Source organism: Schistocerca serialis, chromosome 4 (assembly GCF_023864345.2).
Source record: "Schistocerca serialis cubense isolate TAMUIC-IGC-003099 chromosome 4, iqSchSeri2.2, whole genome shotgun sequence".
NCBI lineage: Eukaryota > Metazoa > Arthropoda > Insecta > Orthoptera > Acrididae > Schistocerca > Schistocerca serialis.
The window spans coordinates 944227735-944243582 of record NC_064641.1 but is presented as its reverse complement, the minus strand read 5'-3'; the positions used below and the strand labels follow the sequence as shown (position 1 = coordinate 944243582).

At 39.5% G+C, this 15848-nt stretch overlaps 1 protein-coding gene across 3 annotated transcripts in view; it reads left to right on the top strand.

Moving 5' to 3' along the window:
* Window positions 1-15848, top strand: part of LOC126473599 (activated Cdc42 kinase Ack) — a 516119-nt gene that overhangs the window by 270479 nt on the left and 229792 nt on the right. For all 3 annotated transcript variants that reach the window (XM_050100753.1, XM_050100752.1, XM_050100754.1), the window contains one exon: window positions 9546-9685. In XM_050100753.1, the coding sequence (XP_049956710.1) occupies window positions 9546-9685 (140 nt within the window). The remainder of the gene's footprint in view (window positions 1-9545; window positions 9686-15848) is intronic.

Sequence of the window (15848 nt, the reverse complement as noted above, 5' to 3'; positions counted from 1 at the left end):
AAAATAAGTACCAAACTGTAGCACCCCATTTAAAAAAAAAACAAAGGTGACCTTCATATCCCTTACGCGACTCTACCTAGCAACAAAAAACCAACTTCATATTATGGCCCCCCATTGTCCCAAGCAACGTTTGTCCCACAAACGTTTTAGCTACTGTCACACTTTCGGAGTTATTCTAAATGGCAATAGTTAGTGACTCACCCTTTATAATCCATCTGAAACCTTCCAGTGTCTCCAGGCCTCTTCTTTGTATACAGCCTTCTTTCATGACTCTTAAACCAAGTTATGCTCTTTGCATAATGCTACCAGCCAGTTTCCTCTTTCATTCCTTACCCCTAGTCCAGATTTACCTACTACTTTTCCTTTCTTCCTTTTTCCACTATCGAATTCCAGTCTCCCAGGTTTATTAAATTTTAATCTCCATTTCTTTTATCACATCATACATTTCTTCAATCTTTTCATCACCTGCAGAGCTAGGCGGCATATAAACTTGTACTACTCTGGTAGGCGTGGGCTTCATATCTGTCTTGGCTACAATAATGTGTTCACTATGCTGTTCATAGTAGCTTATCCTCATTCCTGTTTTTTTATTCATTATTAAACCTACTCCTGCGTTAAAGTTATTTACTTTGTGTTTATAATCATGTATTCACCTGACAAACAGTCTTGTTCCTCCTGCCACCGAACTTCACTAATTCCCACTACATGTAATTGTAACCTATCCATTTCCATTTTTAAATTTTGTTAACCTACCTGCCCAATTAAGGGATATGACATTCCACACTGTGATCCGTAGAACGCCAATTTTTTTTTTTTTTTCTCTCCTGGTAACAATGTCCTCCTGAGTAGTCCCCACCCGGAGATCCGAATGGGGGACTTCCAGAATATTTTACCCAAGAGGACACCATCATGATTTAACCATACAGTGAAGCTGCATGCCCTCGGGAAAAATTACGACCGTAGTTTCCCCTTGCTTTCATCTATTCTTAATTAAGTGACTCAAGTTTCTTCACTATACCTATGGTATCTACTTCTAAATTACTTATGTTGACAACTGTTCTTGATTTGTAAATACCATTGAGAGACTTAGAAGAGGCAGGTATAATTGATCAGGTCTGTCAGTCTGTTAGACATTATTAAAGTCATTGTAGAGAGGATCCAATAATGGGAGCATGTACCTCAGTTACTCCAAGAACATCTGGTACCATTTCCTGTGCAACTGTTCCATTTAGTTGGATTGAAACTTACCTCAAAGGCAGGTTTCCCAAGTTGATAAATAGGAAGAAATGAATAGTTGTGTGACCTCACTATTTGCCCATTATCAAAGCTGTACAGATTGCTGGAGCTCTGGAAATCTCCATGTTTCTTGTACAAGATATAATTTTGAAGTACTTAGCAACACATGTAACAATTGACAATATTAGAAAAGTGTTTCATTTGAGACTTATCTGCGGTAATTTCACAGTGTAAGACTGTGCACAGGATGACACCTTTCTAACGTATGTAGACAAATGGTCTCTCAGGACAATTTAATAAACTGTTGGCAGATATGCTCTTGATGTCCACTGATATTAAATTGAGAGTCTGGGGTACAATACTGCCTTTTGTGACATTTGCCTACAACATAGCAAAGAGAATCATATATGTTTATTGCTATTATTCCTGATCAGCAATTGGGAGGCTGAAGTGACAATGGATACTGTTTGTTTAAATATAACAGTGCTCAGGCTCATTGCACCAGATAGTAACCCAAGCTGAAGAAGCATTACAGCTGGCATGCATACGCACTTTCAGATGCCCAGGATAAGGAGTGTGCACATTGTATCACCAAACACTGACATGTAAGCAATAAACAGCTTGATATAGTGCACACTATTAGATTTGTGTGGAAGGTCAGCCAATCAGAGAAATGATTAAAATGCTTCTGTGGCCTGTACTGAATCCTATGTCACTTGTTGGACGTTACCTGTGAAGCTGAGGAAACAAAAGCACAGTGAAATTGTATGTGTTGTTCAAATGAAGCTGTATCGTAGTCCTGGGTTGAAGATTGAAGGTTGGGATGTCCATTACATGGAATATGAAGGTCACATTCTCTCTCAATAATTACATTTCTTTGAATATCATAGAAACTTTGAGGGCTTGATAGTGGAACCAGAGTGCAAGGATGCACTACTGCTGTCATCCGTAGGACTACTGACTGGTTGCGGGACCAGAAAGCATTACTTGACTCGAAACCAGCTGGTTGCCATTTTGTGAAGAAGGAGAGCAGTGCTGCTCACGTACTGCGAGTTGTCTGACCAGATGTAATGGATGTAGTTGTTAGGTGACTGGCTCAATCATCACAACTGCAATTAGAGATGTAATGGATGTAGTTGTTAGGTGACCGGCTCAATCATCACAACTGCAATTATGTAGCATTTAAAATTTGTATTATCTGGTGCGAGGGTAATCCCAAAAGTAAGGTCTCCTGTTTTTTTTATAAGTACAGAACTCTGTTTGTGTGGCAGTTGGTCACACTGTTACGAAGAACGCTTCACGCACTGTGTGTAAACAAGTGCGCGCCGTGCTGAGGTGCTCAGTCATGCCTTGCCAGCTGTTGAGACTGGAGCTGCCATTGGATGTTACCGCCAAGTGCGAATTGCACGCAGTTATTCAGTTTTTGAATGCAAAGGGCACTGTGCCGATTGAAATCCATCGCCAATTGACGGAAGTGTATGGTGAGTCGTGCATGGATGTTAGAAATGTTTGTAAGAGAGTTTGTAGCTGGTGAGACTGAAATTCATGATGAACAGCATCTCAGTGAGCTGGTATGACATGGGCATACAAAAAATGCCACAGCGTCTACAAAAATGCATCGACAGAAATGGTGATTATGTAGAAAAATAGCTAAATGTTCAAGCTATAAACTGATGTAAACCATTGTAGAAATAAACAGGTCTATGTACTTACAAAAAAAAAAAAAAAAGAAAAAAAAGGAGACCTTACTTTTGAGATTACCCTTGTAGATTCTAGACCTTACCTTCATGGAATTTTGGAATTTATTACAAAATTCTGTCTGTGTAAAAGTAGCTCCCTCTCTGTTGAGGCAGGCAACTCGGCTCCATCTGTACTTTTGTGTGTGCTCAGTAAGTGTGATTTTTGTGTGAGGCATCAGTTTTTGTTGACGACCATGCTCTTGTAACTGTACTTTCATTTATGATAGCATTAAAGTTAACCTTGTAGTCATTACCATCTGTACTGTAATTGTGTAAGTGATGAAGAATTGTTGACAAATGTTGTGAAACTGAACAGAATTTGTAGACAGTAGTCTTTAAACTAATAATAATAATAATTGAAAATAACCTAACTAGAAGTGAGTAAAGCAAGAATTTGTTCTTAATGAGAGACAAATCCTATCGGATGAAGGGTAGTACTGTTACAAGCCGTAGTTATACAATATTGAAGGTGGGAATGTCTTTAAAACATGGTATGGTACATCCAATAAAACAGAAACATGTTCAGCTGCATTGTCATCCAGCACTTGGGATCCACTGTTGGATAAAGGCCTGCTCCAGATTTTATCATGTCTTTCAGTCTTAAGGTGCACTGTCCTTGTGTGTTTTCTTACATTGTCTGCTGTTCTATGTGCCATTACATTATACTATACTATGGTATGGCATGGTATGGTATAGTATGGTACGCCGTTCGCTTATCTCTTTGAGTGCAGCGACGTCCTCTTTGTCTCACCTACCGCTCTTAACTTGACTGCATGTCCCAAGTCTTCATTACAGCCATAAATTATGGATTCCACACCAGTCTGTTGCCTGCTACATTTCTCTGGTCTTCTGTCTCTCATAGTAATTCCCACCACTAGCTGGACGATCCTATGCTTTTGTATGGTACTCACATTAATAGTCGCTACTCTAAATTAAAAGTGGTGATGTGCACTCATTGCAAGGTTTCCATTTTGCACACATTGTACATTTTATTTTGAAAATACTATAATTTACTGTACACTTTGCAGGCTGATTTTACTTTTCTATGTATTATTCTTATTACACACTATCTGTAATCTTCACATTCCTTAAATACGAAGACTCATCCGTGGTTTTAAAATTTCATTGTTAATTTACACCATTTTATTTTCATTTTGATCTTTTTGTGTACATCTGAAGTATGTCTGTATGTTTACTCAGCAATTAACACTCAAAGGTTTGGAAGAATTACATGACTTTCTGGCTATTTGTCTACTGTCCCACTCTCACATAACACATGACAAATGACACTAATTTTGTTATGAACCTTATTGTGTAACTTTTTCGTGCTGTAGTTCTGAAATCCTGGAAGCTAATCTCAATTTGGTCTAGTACATTATAGTTTTGTTCAAAATTCGACTTTGCCCCCCCCCCCCTGCCCCCCTCCCTCCAGTGTTCAAGCTGTAGCCTCTAAGGCTACGGCAAACCTAAAACATGGTCATTCCTCAGAAGACACTGCACAGATTTCACTTCCCATGCACTACATAGTGATGAGTGTCTGCCCCTTTTTACTTCGAGTGCTCATGTCTCATGCAGCGGGCCAGGTGAAATGCTGATACTCACCTAACCACCAACTGAACAGGCCTGTCCTGGGCAATATTCAAATAAATTGCTGTCTTTGGGTCACCTTCCTCGCAACATTTTTTGTGCGGCTGTTCCAATGTAAGTTGTTGTTATTGTATTCCTTAGGTTTAGTTCCTACCCCCATGAACCATGGACCTTGACGTTGGCGGGGAGGCTTGCGTACCTCACCGATACAGATGGCCGTACCGTAGGTGCAACCACAACGGAGGGGTATCTGTTGAGAGGCCAGACAAACGTGTGGTTCCTGAAGAGGGGCAGCAGCCTTTTCAGTAGTTGCAGGCGCAATAGTCTGGATGATTGACTGATCTGGCCTTGTAACACTAACCAAAACAGCCTTGCTGTGCTGGTACTGCGAACAGCTGAAAGCAAGGGGAAACTACAACCATAATTTTTCCCGAGGGCATGCAGATTTACTGTATGGTTAAATGATGATGGCGTCCTCTTGGATAAAATATTTCGGAGGTAAAATAGTCCCCCATTCGGATCTCCGGGCGGGGACTACTCAGGAGGATGTCGTTATCAGGAAAAGGAAAACTGGCGTTCTACGGATCGGAGCGTGGAATGTCACATCACTTAATCAGGCAGGTAGGTTAGAAAATGTAAAAAGGGAAATGGGTAGGTTAAAGTTAGATATAGTGGGAATTAGCGAAGTTCGCTGGCAGGAGGAACAAGACTTTTGGTCAGGTGAATACAGGGTTATAAATACAAAATCAAATAGGGGTAATGCAGGAGTAGGTTTAATATTGAATAAAAAAATAGGAGTGCTGGTAAGCTACTACAAACAGCATAGTGAACACATTATTGTGCCCCAGATAGACACGAAGCCCACACCTACTACAGTAGTACAAGTTTATATGCCAACTGGCTCTGCAGATGATGAAAAATTGAAGAAATGTATGATGAGATAAACAAAATTATTCGGGTAGTGAAGGGAGATGAAAATTTAATAGTCATGGGTGACTGGAATTCAAGAGTAGGAAAAGGGAGAGAAGGAAACATAGTGGGTGAATATGGATTGGGGGAGAGAAATGATAGAGGAAGCCGCCTGGTAGAATTTTGCACAGAGCATAACTTAATCATAGCTAACACTTGGTTCAAGAATCATGAAAGAAGGTTGTATACCTGGAAGAATCCTGGAGATACTAGAAGGTATCAGTTAAACTATATAATGGTAAGACAGAGATTTAGGAACCAGGTTTTAAATTGTAAGACATTTCCAAGGGCAGATGTGGACTCTGTTCACAATCTATTGGTTATGAACTATAGATTAAAACTGAAGAAACTGCAAAAAGGTGGGAATTTAAGGAGATGGGACCTAGATAACTGACTAAACCAGAGGTTGTACAGAGTTTCAGGGAGAGCATAAGGGAACAATTGACAGGAATGGGGGAAAGAAATACAGTAGAAGAAGAATGGGTAGCGCTGAGGGATGAAGTAGTGAAGGCGGCAGAGGATCAAGTAGGTAAAAAGACAAGGGCTAGTAGAAATTCTTGGGTAACAGAAGAAATATTGAATTTAATTGATGAAAGGAGAAAGCATAAAAACACAGTAAATGAAAAGGCAAAAAGGAATACAAACGTCTCAAAAATGAGATGGACAGGAAGTGCAAAATGGCTAAGCAGGGATGGCTGGAGGACAAATGTAAGGATGTAGAGGCTTATCTCACTAGGGCTAATATAGATACTGCCTACAGGAAAATTGAAGAAACCCTTGGAGAAAAGAGAGCCACTTGTATGAATATCAAGAGCTCAGATGAAAACCCAGTTCTAAGCAAAGAAGGGAAAGCAGAAAGGTGGAAGGTGTATATAGAGGGTCTATACAAGGGCGATGTACCTGAGTACAATATTATGGAAATGGAAGAGGATGTAGATGAAGATGAAATGGGAGACACGATACTGCGTGAAGAGTTTGACAGAGCACTGAAAGACCTTAGTCGAAACAAGGCTCCAGGAGTAGACAAAATTCCATTGGAACTACTGACGGCCTTGGGAGAGCCAGTCCTGACAAAACTCTACCATCTAGTGAGCAAGATGTATGAGACAGGCGAAATACCCTCAGACTTCAAGAAGAATAAAATAATTCCAATCACAAAGAAAGCAGGTGTTGACAGATGTGAAAATTACCGAACTATCAGTTTAATAAGTCACTGCTGCAAAATACTAACGCGAATTCTTTACAGACGAATGGAAAAGCTGGTAGAAGCCGACCTCGGGGAAGATCAGTTTGGATTCCGCAGAAATGTTGGAACACGTGAGGCAATACTGACCCTATGACTTATCTTAGAAGCTAGATTAAGGAAAGGCAAACCTACGTTTCTAGCATTTGTAGACTCAGAGAAAGCTTTTGACAATGTTGACTGAAATGCTCTCTTTCAAATTCTAAAGATGGCAGGGGTAAAATACAGGGAGTGAAAGGCTATTTACAATTTGTACAGAAACCAGATGTCATTTATAACAGTCGAGGGGCATGAAAGGGAAGCAGCGGTTGGGAAGGGAGTGAGACAGGGTTGTAGCCTGTCCCTGATGCTATTCAATCTGTATATTGAGCAAGCAGTAAAGGAAACAAAAGAAAAATTCGGAGTAGGTATTAAAATCCATGGAGAAGAAATAAAAATGTTGAGGTTCGCCGATGACATTGTAATTCTGTCAGAGACATCAGAGGACTTGGAAGAGCAATTGAACGGAATGGACAGTGTCTTGAAAGGAGGATATAAGATGAAAATCAACAAAAGCAAAACGAGAATAATGGAATGTAGTCTAATTAAGTCGGGTGATGCTGAGGGAATTAGATTAGGAAATGAGACACTTAAAGTAGTAAAGGAGTTTTGCTATTTAGGGAGCAAAATAACTGATTATGGTTGAAGTAAAGAGGATATAAAATGTAGACTGGCAATGGCAAGGAAAGCATTTCTGAAGAAGAGAAATTTGTTAACATCGAGTATAGATTTAAGTGTAAGGAAGTCGTTTCTGAAAGTATTTGTATGGAGTGTACCCATGTATGGAAGTGAAACATGGACAATAAATAGTTTGGACAAGAAGAGAATGGAAGCTTTGGAAATGTGGTGCTACAGAAGAATGCTGAAGATTAGATGGGTAGATCACATAACTAATGAAGAGGTATTGAATAGAATTGGGGAGAAGAGGAGTTTGTGGCTCAACTTGACAAGAAGAAGGGACCGGTTGGTAGGACATGTTCTGCGGCATGAGGGGATCACAAATTTAGCATTGGAGGGCAGCGTGGAGTGTAAAAATCGTAGAGGGAGACCAAGAGATGAATACACTAAGCAGATTCAGAAGGATGTAGGTCGCAGTAAGTACTGGGAGATGAAGAAGCTTGCACAGGATAGAGTAGCATGGAGAGCTGCATCAAACCAGTCTCAGGACTGAAGACAACAACAACATAGGTTTAGTTAAAAAAAGCAAACTTGAAATTTGTTGATTTGATGTGTAATCTAAAATTTAATGGAATTTCTTTGTTCCACATTACTCTGGCCATAACATACTTGCTCTTGACACATACTTTCATATTTTCTTTAACAGTTTCCCTCCACTTGCTGATATTGATCAGCACCTGATATAAACTATTGATCAGCACCTGATATAAACTGGCAAGATAAATGCGGAGATGATAAAATCAGGGGAACCACTCTACCCAGTAAAACACTACCTCAAGCTAGCAACAATGCTGTGATAACTGATATTCTAGAATGCAAACAAGGTACAAAATTGTGAGTTGGAGTGATGGATGCTGTTGTCACATGTAATAGTTCAAAAGAGTATACATTAAGCTTTACTTCTATAAAATAAACACACATGAAGACACACATCCACACACTTCTGTGTTGCAATAGTTGTAGTTAAACACTTCTTTAAACAGTGTCAAACAGTGGAAAATCCAGAATGGAATGTAACAATATTATGAAAAGAACAGTTGCTATTCACCATATAGCGGATATGCTGAGTCGCAGATAAGCACAACAAAAATACTGTCACAAAATAAGCTTTCAGCCAACAAGGCCTGTGTCAATAATGGATGAAAGAAACACACACACACACACACACACACACACACACACACACACACACACACACATGACCACAGTCTCTGGCAGCTGAAGCTATACTATTAGCAGCAGCAGCAGCAGCAGCAGCAGCAGTGCGTGATGGGAGAGGCAAGTGGGTGGGGGTAAGGAGGAGGTGGTTGGGGAGGGGGATGGGATAGCAAGGTAGGGGCGGGGGACGGTGATGTGCTGCTGGGGAGCGTGCAGGGATGAGGTGGAGAGAGGGTAGGGCACCTAGGTACAGTCAGGGGGTTAAATGGAGGGTGGGGGAAGCAGATAAGGAGAGAAGTAAAAATACTGGGTGCATTGGTGGAATTGAGGGCTGTGTAGTGCTGGTATGGTAACAGGATAGAGGGTAGATGAGTGAGGATAATGACTAATGAAGGTTGAGGCCAGGAGGGTTATGGGAATGAAAGAAGTACTGCACAATTGAGAATAGCTGGTCTTGGTGGGAAGGATCCATACGGCACAGGCTGTGAAGCAGTCATTGGAATGAAGAATGTCATGTTGCGCTGCGTGCTTGGCAGAAGGGTGGTCCAGTTGTTTCTTGGCCACAGTTGGTCAGTGACCATTCATGCAGACAGACAGCTTGTTGGTTCTCATGCCCACATAGAATTGCAGCACAGTGGTTGCAGCTTAGCCTGTACATCACATGATTCGTTTCACAGATAGCCCTGCCTTTGATGGGATGGGTGATGTTTGTGTCCGGACTGTAATAGGTGGTTTCTTCTGGTTTATAATTTCTTGTCGTATAACTTCCAACATTGTGTTACCCATGGTATTTGGTAAGGAAAAAGAAAGAAAGAAAGAGAGAGAGAGAATGTGTTTATTGTTAAATTATCTTAACAGTGCTGTATTATTCGGGAAGTACAACGTATATGTTTCAGTGCAGAGCTGTATTGGTGGAAAGGACAAAACCAGCGGACTTTCCAAATTGGCATGTTCCCACGCTGCATTGTGGACCCTATGCGTAAAAAACACCCTGATGATATTAGCAAGCCTTTGCAGAACTCATTCATACACACAGGTAATATTACCGCATAGTTCTTATTTTGATTATATTTGTATTAGACATATCTCTTCCATACCAGTAGGTACAAATTGAGTATGGTGCTCATAGAAATCTAATTATTTTGTGCAGAAATCATTTTCTGGATTTTCTGTACGTACCACACTAACAAATTACAACTTGTCTTTTAACCAATCATGTTAAAGTGCGCATCATTTACGATGGCGGCTGAGTTTAGGTTCGTTCTGCGCATCTGATAACACAAAACACAGTCACCCAATGAACAGAGAACGATGTTGCCAGAGCTTGACTGCAGTGCAGAGCACGGACGAGTGTTTTCAGTTTTAGAAACGTTTAGTCATAAATGAAGTAATTGAACAAAAGCAATGTCTTGATAGCAGACTTTCTTTTATAGAAAGTTTGGAAAAAGCATTCTTTATACCAATTGCTTCATATTCTATTAATTAATTAAACGAAACAAACAATAAGCCTCCTAATTCAGGCGATAGCAAGGAAAGGTGTTTGTATCATTCTCACTATCCGCTTTTTCGCAATAAACAACAGCGGTAATTGTTTATTTCCTATTGTATTTCGACAAAACGTGAGTAATTCAAAGTCATACCAATAGTGTTTGTCAGTATTTTGCGTGATGTTTTAAAGTCATCCGGGAGTTCCCTCGAATGATGAGCTGCGTTAGCGTAATGGTTAAAGTGTTTGGCTGCTAAGTGAAAGGTTCTGAGTTCAAACCTTGTTCAGTGCTTAATATTTTCTTTATTTAAAAAAAATATCGGAGTGTCTTACTTCATGAATTTTATTCGTTTGAATGTAATTTTTTGACATTTCTAGTGGCAACTAAAATCGGACCATACGGAAAGTATACGCTATGGACTTTTACCTCTGCAAACTCTTCAAAATTTCGTGCAGTGGTTTACTGCATCTAATGCTGCACAATAACTGCATTGAACATAGAAACAAAATTGTCATTTATGGGGGGAAGTTATCAGTCAAGAAGATGTGTAAAAATCAAATTTTTGGGCCAAATACGAGGGCCATTCAGAAAGTAACCTGCGGTTGATTTAAAAAAAATACAACAAGTTAAATAAAAATATTTTAATATATACATCTTACAACTACATCTTTGCACTATTTTTCTACATAGTCTCCATAGCGATTGAGGCACTTATCGTATCTCTTCACAAGCTTTGAAATTCCTTCTGCATAAAAATCACCCGTTTGTGCCTGGAGCCAGCCTGTGACCGCATCTTTGAGCTCTTCGTCGTCATCAAACCGCTGTGACCCAAGCCATTTCTTCAAATGCATGAAGAGGTGATAATCACTTGGCGCCAGGTCTCGGCTGTAAGGTGGATGGTTGATAACGTCCCACTTGAAGGGCTCAAGAAGGGCCGTTGTTCTGCGAGCAGAGTGAGGACGGGCGTTATCGTGCAAAAAAACGATACCGGAAGTCAGCATACCACGGCGTTTGTTCTGTATAGCCCGTCGTAACTTTTTTATTCTTTCACAGTACACGTCTTGATTAATGGTCGTACCACGTTCCATGAATTCAACCAACAACACCCCTTTGGCATCCCAAAACACCGTTGCCATCAGTTTTCTGGCAGAAAAATCTTGCGAGGCTTTTCTTGGTTTGGTAGGCGAATTTGAATGTGCCCACATCTTTGATTGTTCTTTTGTCTCAGGGTTCACGTACTTAATCCAGGTTTCGTCACCGGTCACGATTCTGTTTAACAATGGTTCTCCTTCGTCCTCATAACGCGACAGAAAGTCTAATGCAGAAGCCATTCTTTGAGTTTTGTGGTGGTCGGTAAGAATTTTGGGCACCCATCGTGCACAGAACTTACGGTAACCCAATCTTGCTGTCACTATCTCGTACAAGAGAGTCTTAGAAATCTGTGGAAAACCAGTAGACAACTCCGACATTGAGAAACGTCGATTTTCACGAACTTTTGCATCAACTGTCTGAACGAGTTCGTCAGTCACCAATGATGGTCTACCACTCCTCTCTTCATCATGAACGTTTTCTCGTCCACTTTTAAATAAACGTACCCATTCACGGACAACTCCTTCACTCATAACTCTTGGTCCGTACACGGCACAAAGCTCACGATGAATAGCTGCTGCAGAATATCCTTTGGCTGTAAAAAACCTTATGACAGCACGCACTTCACATTTGGCGGGGTTTTCTATTGCAGCACACATTTCAAACTGCCACAAAAACTAAACTAGCGCAGGTACGACGTTCACTCGACCACGGCTTGATGCCGACTGACCTGTTGAGTGCGTGAACGCACAGATGGCGTCGCTACTCCCCCCACAACCCGCACTGTGACCAATCGGAGGTTACTTTCTGAACCGCCCTCGTAGTTATTCTGAAATCGAATGAGAAAGTGTGTCAAAGCAGTCGAAACATCGTGTGTCTGCACAGGCGAGCAGCGCAGTGATGACAAAATCGCGCACAACGCGGAATGCGGGGAGCACGTCAATGTAGCAGCGAAAGGGTTAATGCGGCCGTGGTGGCTTTACTTCATAAACTGCGCACTCCCCCCTAAAGTTTGCGAACTATACTATGGCGCTGCTTCTCTTGGCGCGTGCAACAGGCAACGCAGCAATCTCTCGCGGTGGGCGGGCATGTGCGAACCGCCAAGATAAAGGAATTGAACTATAGTATTTTCTCCAGATGTTTGTTCCACATAACGTACAATTATACCTCGATGTTCTATTTTGTGGCAAATTATTTCGTTTGATCAATTGTATGTGTATCCAATGTCAGTTATCATGTATGAGTTTTTTGCTCTGCTGTGTACTGTGCACTGATATGAAACTCCGAGACAGATTAAAACTGTGTGCTGGAGTGAGACTCAAACTCGTGACCCAAGTTCAGTCTCGATCTGGCACACAGTTTTAATCTGCCAGGAAATTTGTTCAGTCACATATTTAGCACATAAATACTGGACATTTTATACCCACTTATTTCCATTGTAACAATTTAGGCAACAGATTGTTTAGAAAATAACTATTGCATTCCAAAAATGTCCCTTAAATTATATGATAAGTTTTTCTCCATAGCTTAATCATAGAATCAATGTCTTTTTAGTTCTTGTTTTATATGACACAGTGACATGAAAGTTTCATACTGCCATGAGCAGATTTAACTAGCCAGTCATTTTCAAACGGTCAGTAGATAAGAAGAGGAGACAAAGATTAATTATTAAATCTATAGAATCTACATATGTATTTATTACTGTTAGAGTATTGAATCATAATTTTTTGAACATTTTTTGCAAATTCTAAGAAATATTTTTAAATTTTAAAATCTCAACATTTTCAAAAGACAGGACAAAGAATGAATGAGTTAGCTTCATGTAATGATAATTGTTTAAACTGTACATGAAATGCACACCATTTTGTACTGTTTGGCAATGCTAATTTTATCTTTCAAGTGGCTACTTTCTGGAATGGGAGGACTCAGAGCTTCAGCAATTAGACTTCTGTTGGGAGAGGAGTACTGAAGGGAGGGTGGCACTGCATCCTTGCCACATTTCTGGCACCCTAACTTGTGTTCTCACTTATAGGAAAGTAGAGGTGATACACAGAGCCATATAGGTGGGACTAGGAGGCAAATGAATGTCTTCCAATTAGTGCCAGTTTTCTCTGCTACTGGCAACGCCAGTAAAAAGTAGCCAATTAGTAGTTGGCACGGCATTTGTTAGGCTGCAAAACTGTTAGGACACCGTTTCCTACTGGGTTGGAGAGGGAGGCTCTCAGCAGTCACATACTGCAGCTGGGTGCCAGGCAGTAGTAAGATGTCAGGAAGGAGCAGCAGCTCATCTTAGATGGTGAAAAAGGCATTGATGGAAAATACCTGTTGTTTGTTTCCCCCCCCCCCCCCCCCCCTCCCAGCAATGTATCGAATCCCTTTCTTCTTGAAACGCCAATCTCTATTTCTTATACAATCTTGTTAAGTGCCAGCCTCTTTTATTTCCGTGTAAGATCTTTAACTGTTCTTGAGTGGGGCTGATATTATAAGTGTCCTTTGCAAAATTCTCACCTAAAACAGTTTTATTTTCAATTATGTAGCACATTATTACAGGTTCAAAATGATAAAAGTAAAATAATAAACATGTGCAATTTGTCAGTTGTTGAAAAAGCTACAGTTTTCTGCATGAATTTGGAGCTCGAGACAACTGTGTACTGGAGCTCAATGGACAGATTTACAAGTCTGCACAGGAGCCCAGTAGTCAGTGACAAGTCTGTACATGTGGTACCCTCACTACATTTGCTGTCCTGCTGGGTGTGGCATTTTTGCAGTCAGTCTGTTCAGAAAATTCTGTTAAAGTGAATGTATACACTTCATTAAGAGTGTAGAATATTTTATGTGCTTTTATCATGAGTGTAATTTTTAATTAACTAAAATAATTTTAAAATTAATATTAAAAAAATTTGAAAGAATAACTGGAATGCAATAAAATGGATTAACAGTGCTCTGTAGGACATATAGGAAGTGATGTGTGCCATAAAAAAAATGTTAATGACTTTAATGAAGGTAGACAAACTTTGTTTATATTCCAAATAGGTTCTTCTAAATCAACAATTTGTGAGTATTATGAGAAAAAAATACTCTGATGCACTCAAAGTTCATAAAAAGGCAGGTATTAAATGTATCAACGAAATAAAACTGGAACATTTCTTCTTGTTAAGTGCAAGTAAAACAGCTTCGTGGCTGAAAATTAATGTGATTTCTGGAAATTCCATGTGCCCAAATTGTTACTCAAAAATATTTATCATGAATCCAGGACCAGAATCATATAACCTTGTTAATGACATTTATATTCCTAATGAGGAAGCTATTAGCAAATTGGATTTTGCTTGTTGTAATCTGCAGGTATCACCTGCTTTGAAAATAAGTAAATTGAGTAGCGAAAAAAGAAAAGCAAGTTACAGTGTATTTCAGACAAAATTTGAAAAGACTTAGAATCTTGATTTAATAACACAGAGAATCTTGCTTTAATAATGCAGATGCCAACAGTATTCCTAAGACAGAATAAAACCTACCTGCAGAATCATCTGACACTGAATATTGTGAACTTAATTGAGAAATTAAAAAGTAAATGTTCTGTGACACATAGAGGGGAAAAAGTTAAAATTTTAAGTTTGTCAAGAGAAAAAAATAGTTCACAAGTTCATAGTTTCTGATTGTTTGGTTAGACTAACCTGAAAATTAGTGAAAGAGCAAGGCATTCTACCAGTTTTATGAAAGAAGAGAGGAGTAGGTGTAAGTGAAGAAACAACAGAAAAGATCCAGCAGTTTTGAAGACGATGAAAATGGTAGAATGTGCTCAGGTAGCAAAAGAGTTGTTATAAATGGAGTTAAAGTAATAATGCAGAATGACTATTTCTGTCAAATTTAAATGAACTTTATGTACCTCTCAAAGATGGCCATCCTGAACACAAAATTGGAAGGTTGGAGTTTTGTGATCTTTGTCCTAAGTGGTGTTGTGTGGCTGGCTCCTCAGGAACACCCTCTGTATTTGTATGTTTATATCATCAAAATATCAAACTGACGATTGTGAATGCAAAACTCAAATGGTTTTAGCTTCAGAGAATTACTTCATTTAATGATCTTTGACACTAACAATTGTGACTGCATGATGAGTTTGTATGATAAATGCCATTGAATTCTTTAATTAATTTGAGGAGGAAATGCCCGACAATATTACCTTCAAAGAGTGGGTCACAAACAACAGGGCTGAAATGATAATAGTGGTTAAATATCAGGAAGGTTACTTTGAATCTTTAATTGATAACTCAGAAAATCTCAAAAAGTCACTATTGTGTTTCTAAAACCCAAAGTAAGTTTTTGAGAACAAAAAAGGATGAAACACAAGGATGAAATATAAGGGTACCGCAGAGTCAATGACCATACAGCAGTGCATCCATTTGTTCTGTACTTCACGAATGAGAAAGGCATAGTTTGTAGTTCTTCAATTTGCATTCTAAGTGACTACTTGGAGCACAACACTTTTGTTGTCCATGTGTTTGAAAGGTATGTAACAAATTACATAAAAGAAAAATTGCTCAGGATTCTCAGATGGAAGCAGAGGTCAGTACAAGAACAACAAAGAATTTTACAAATCTTTGCAACCACAAAGTAGATTACAGGTTG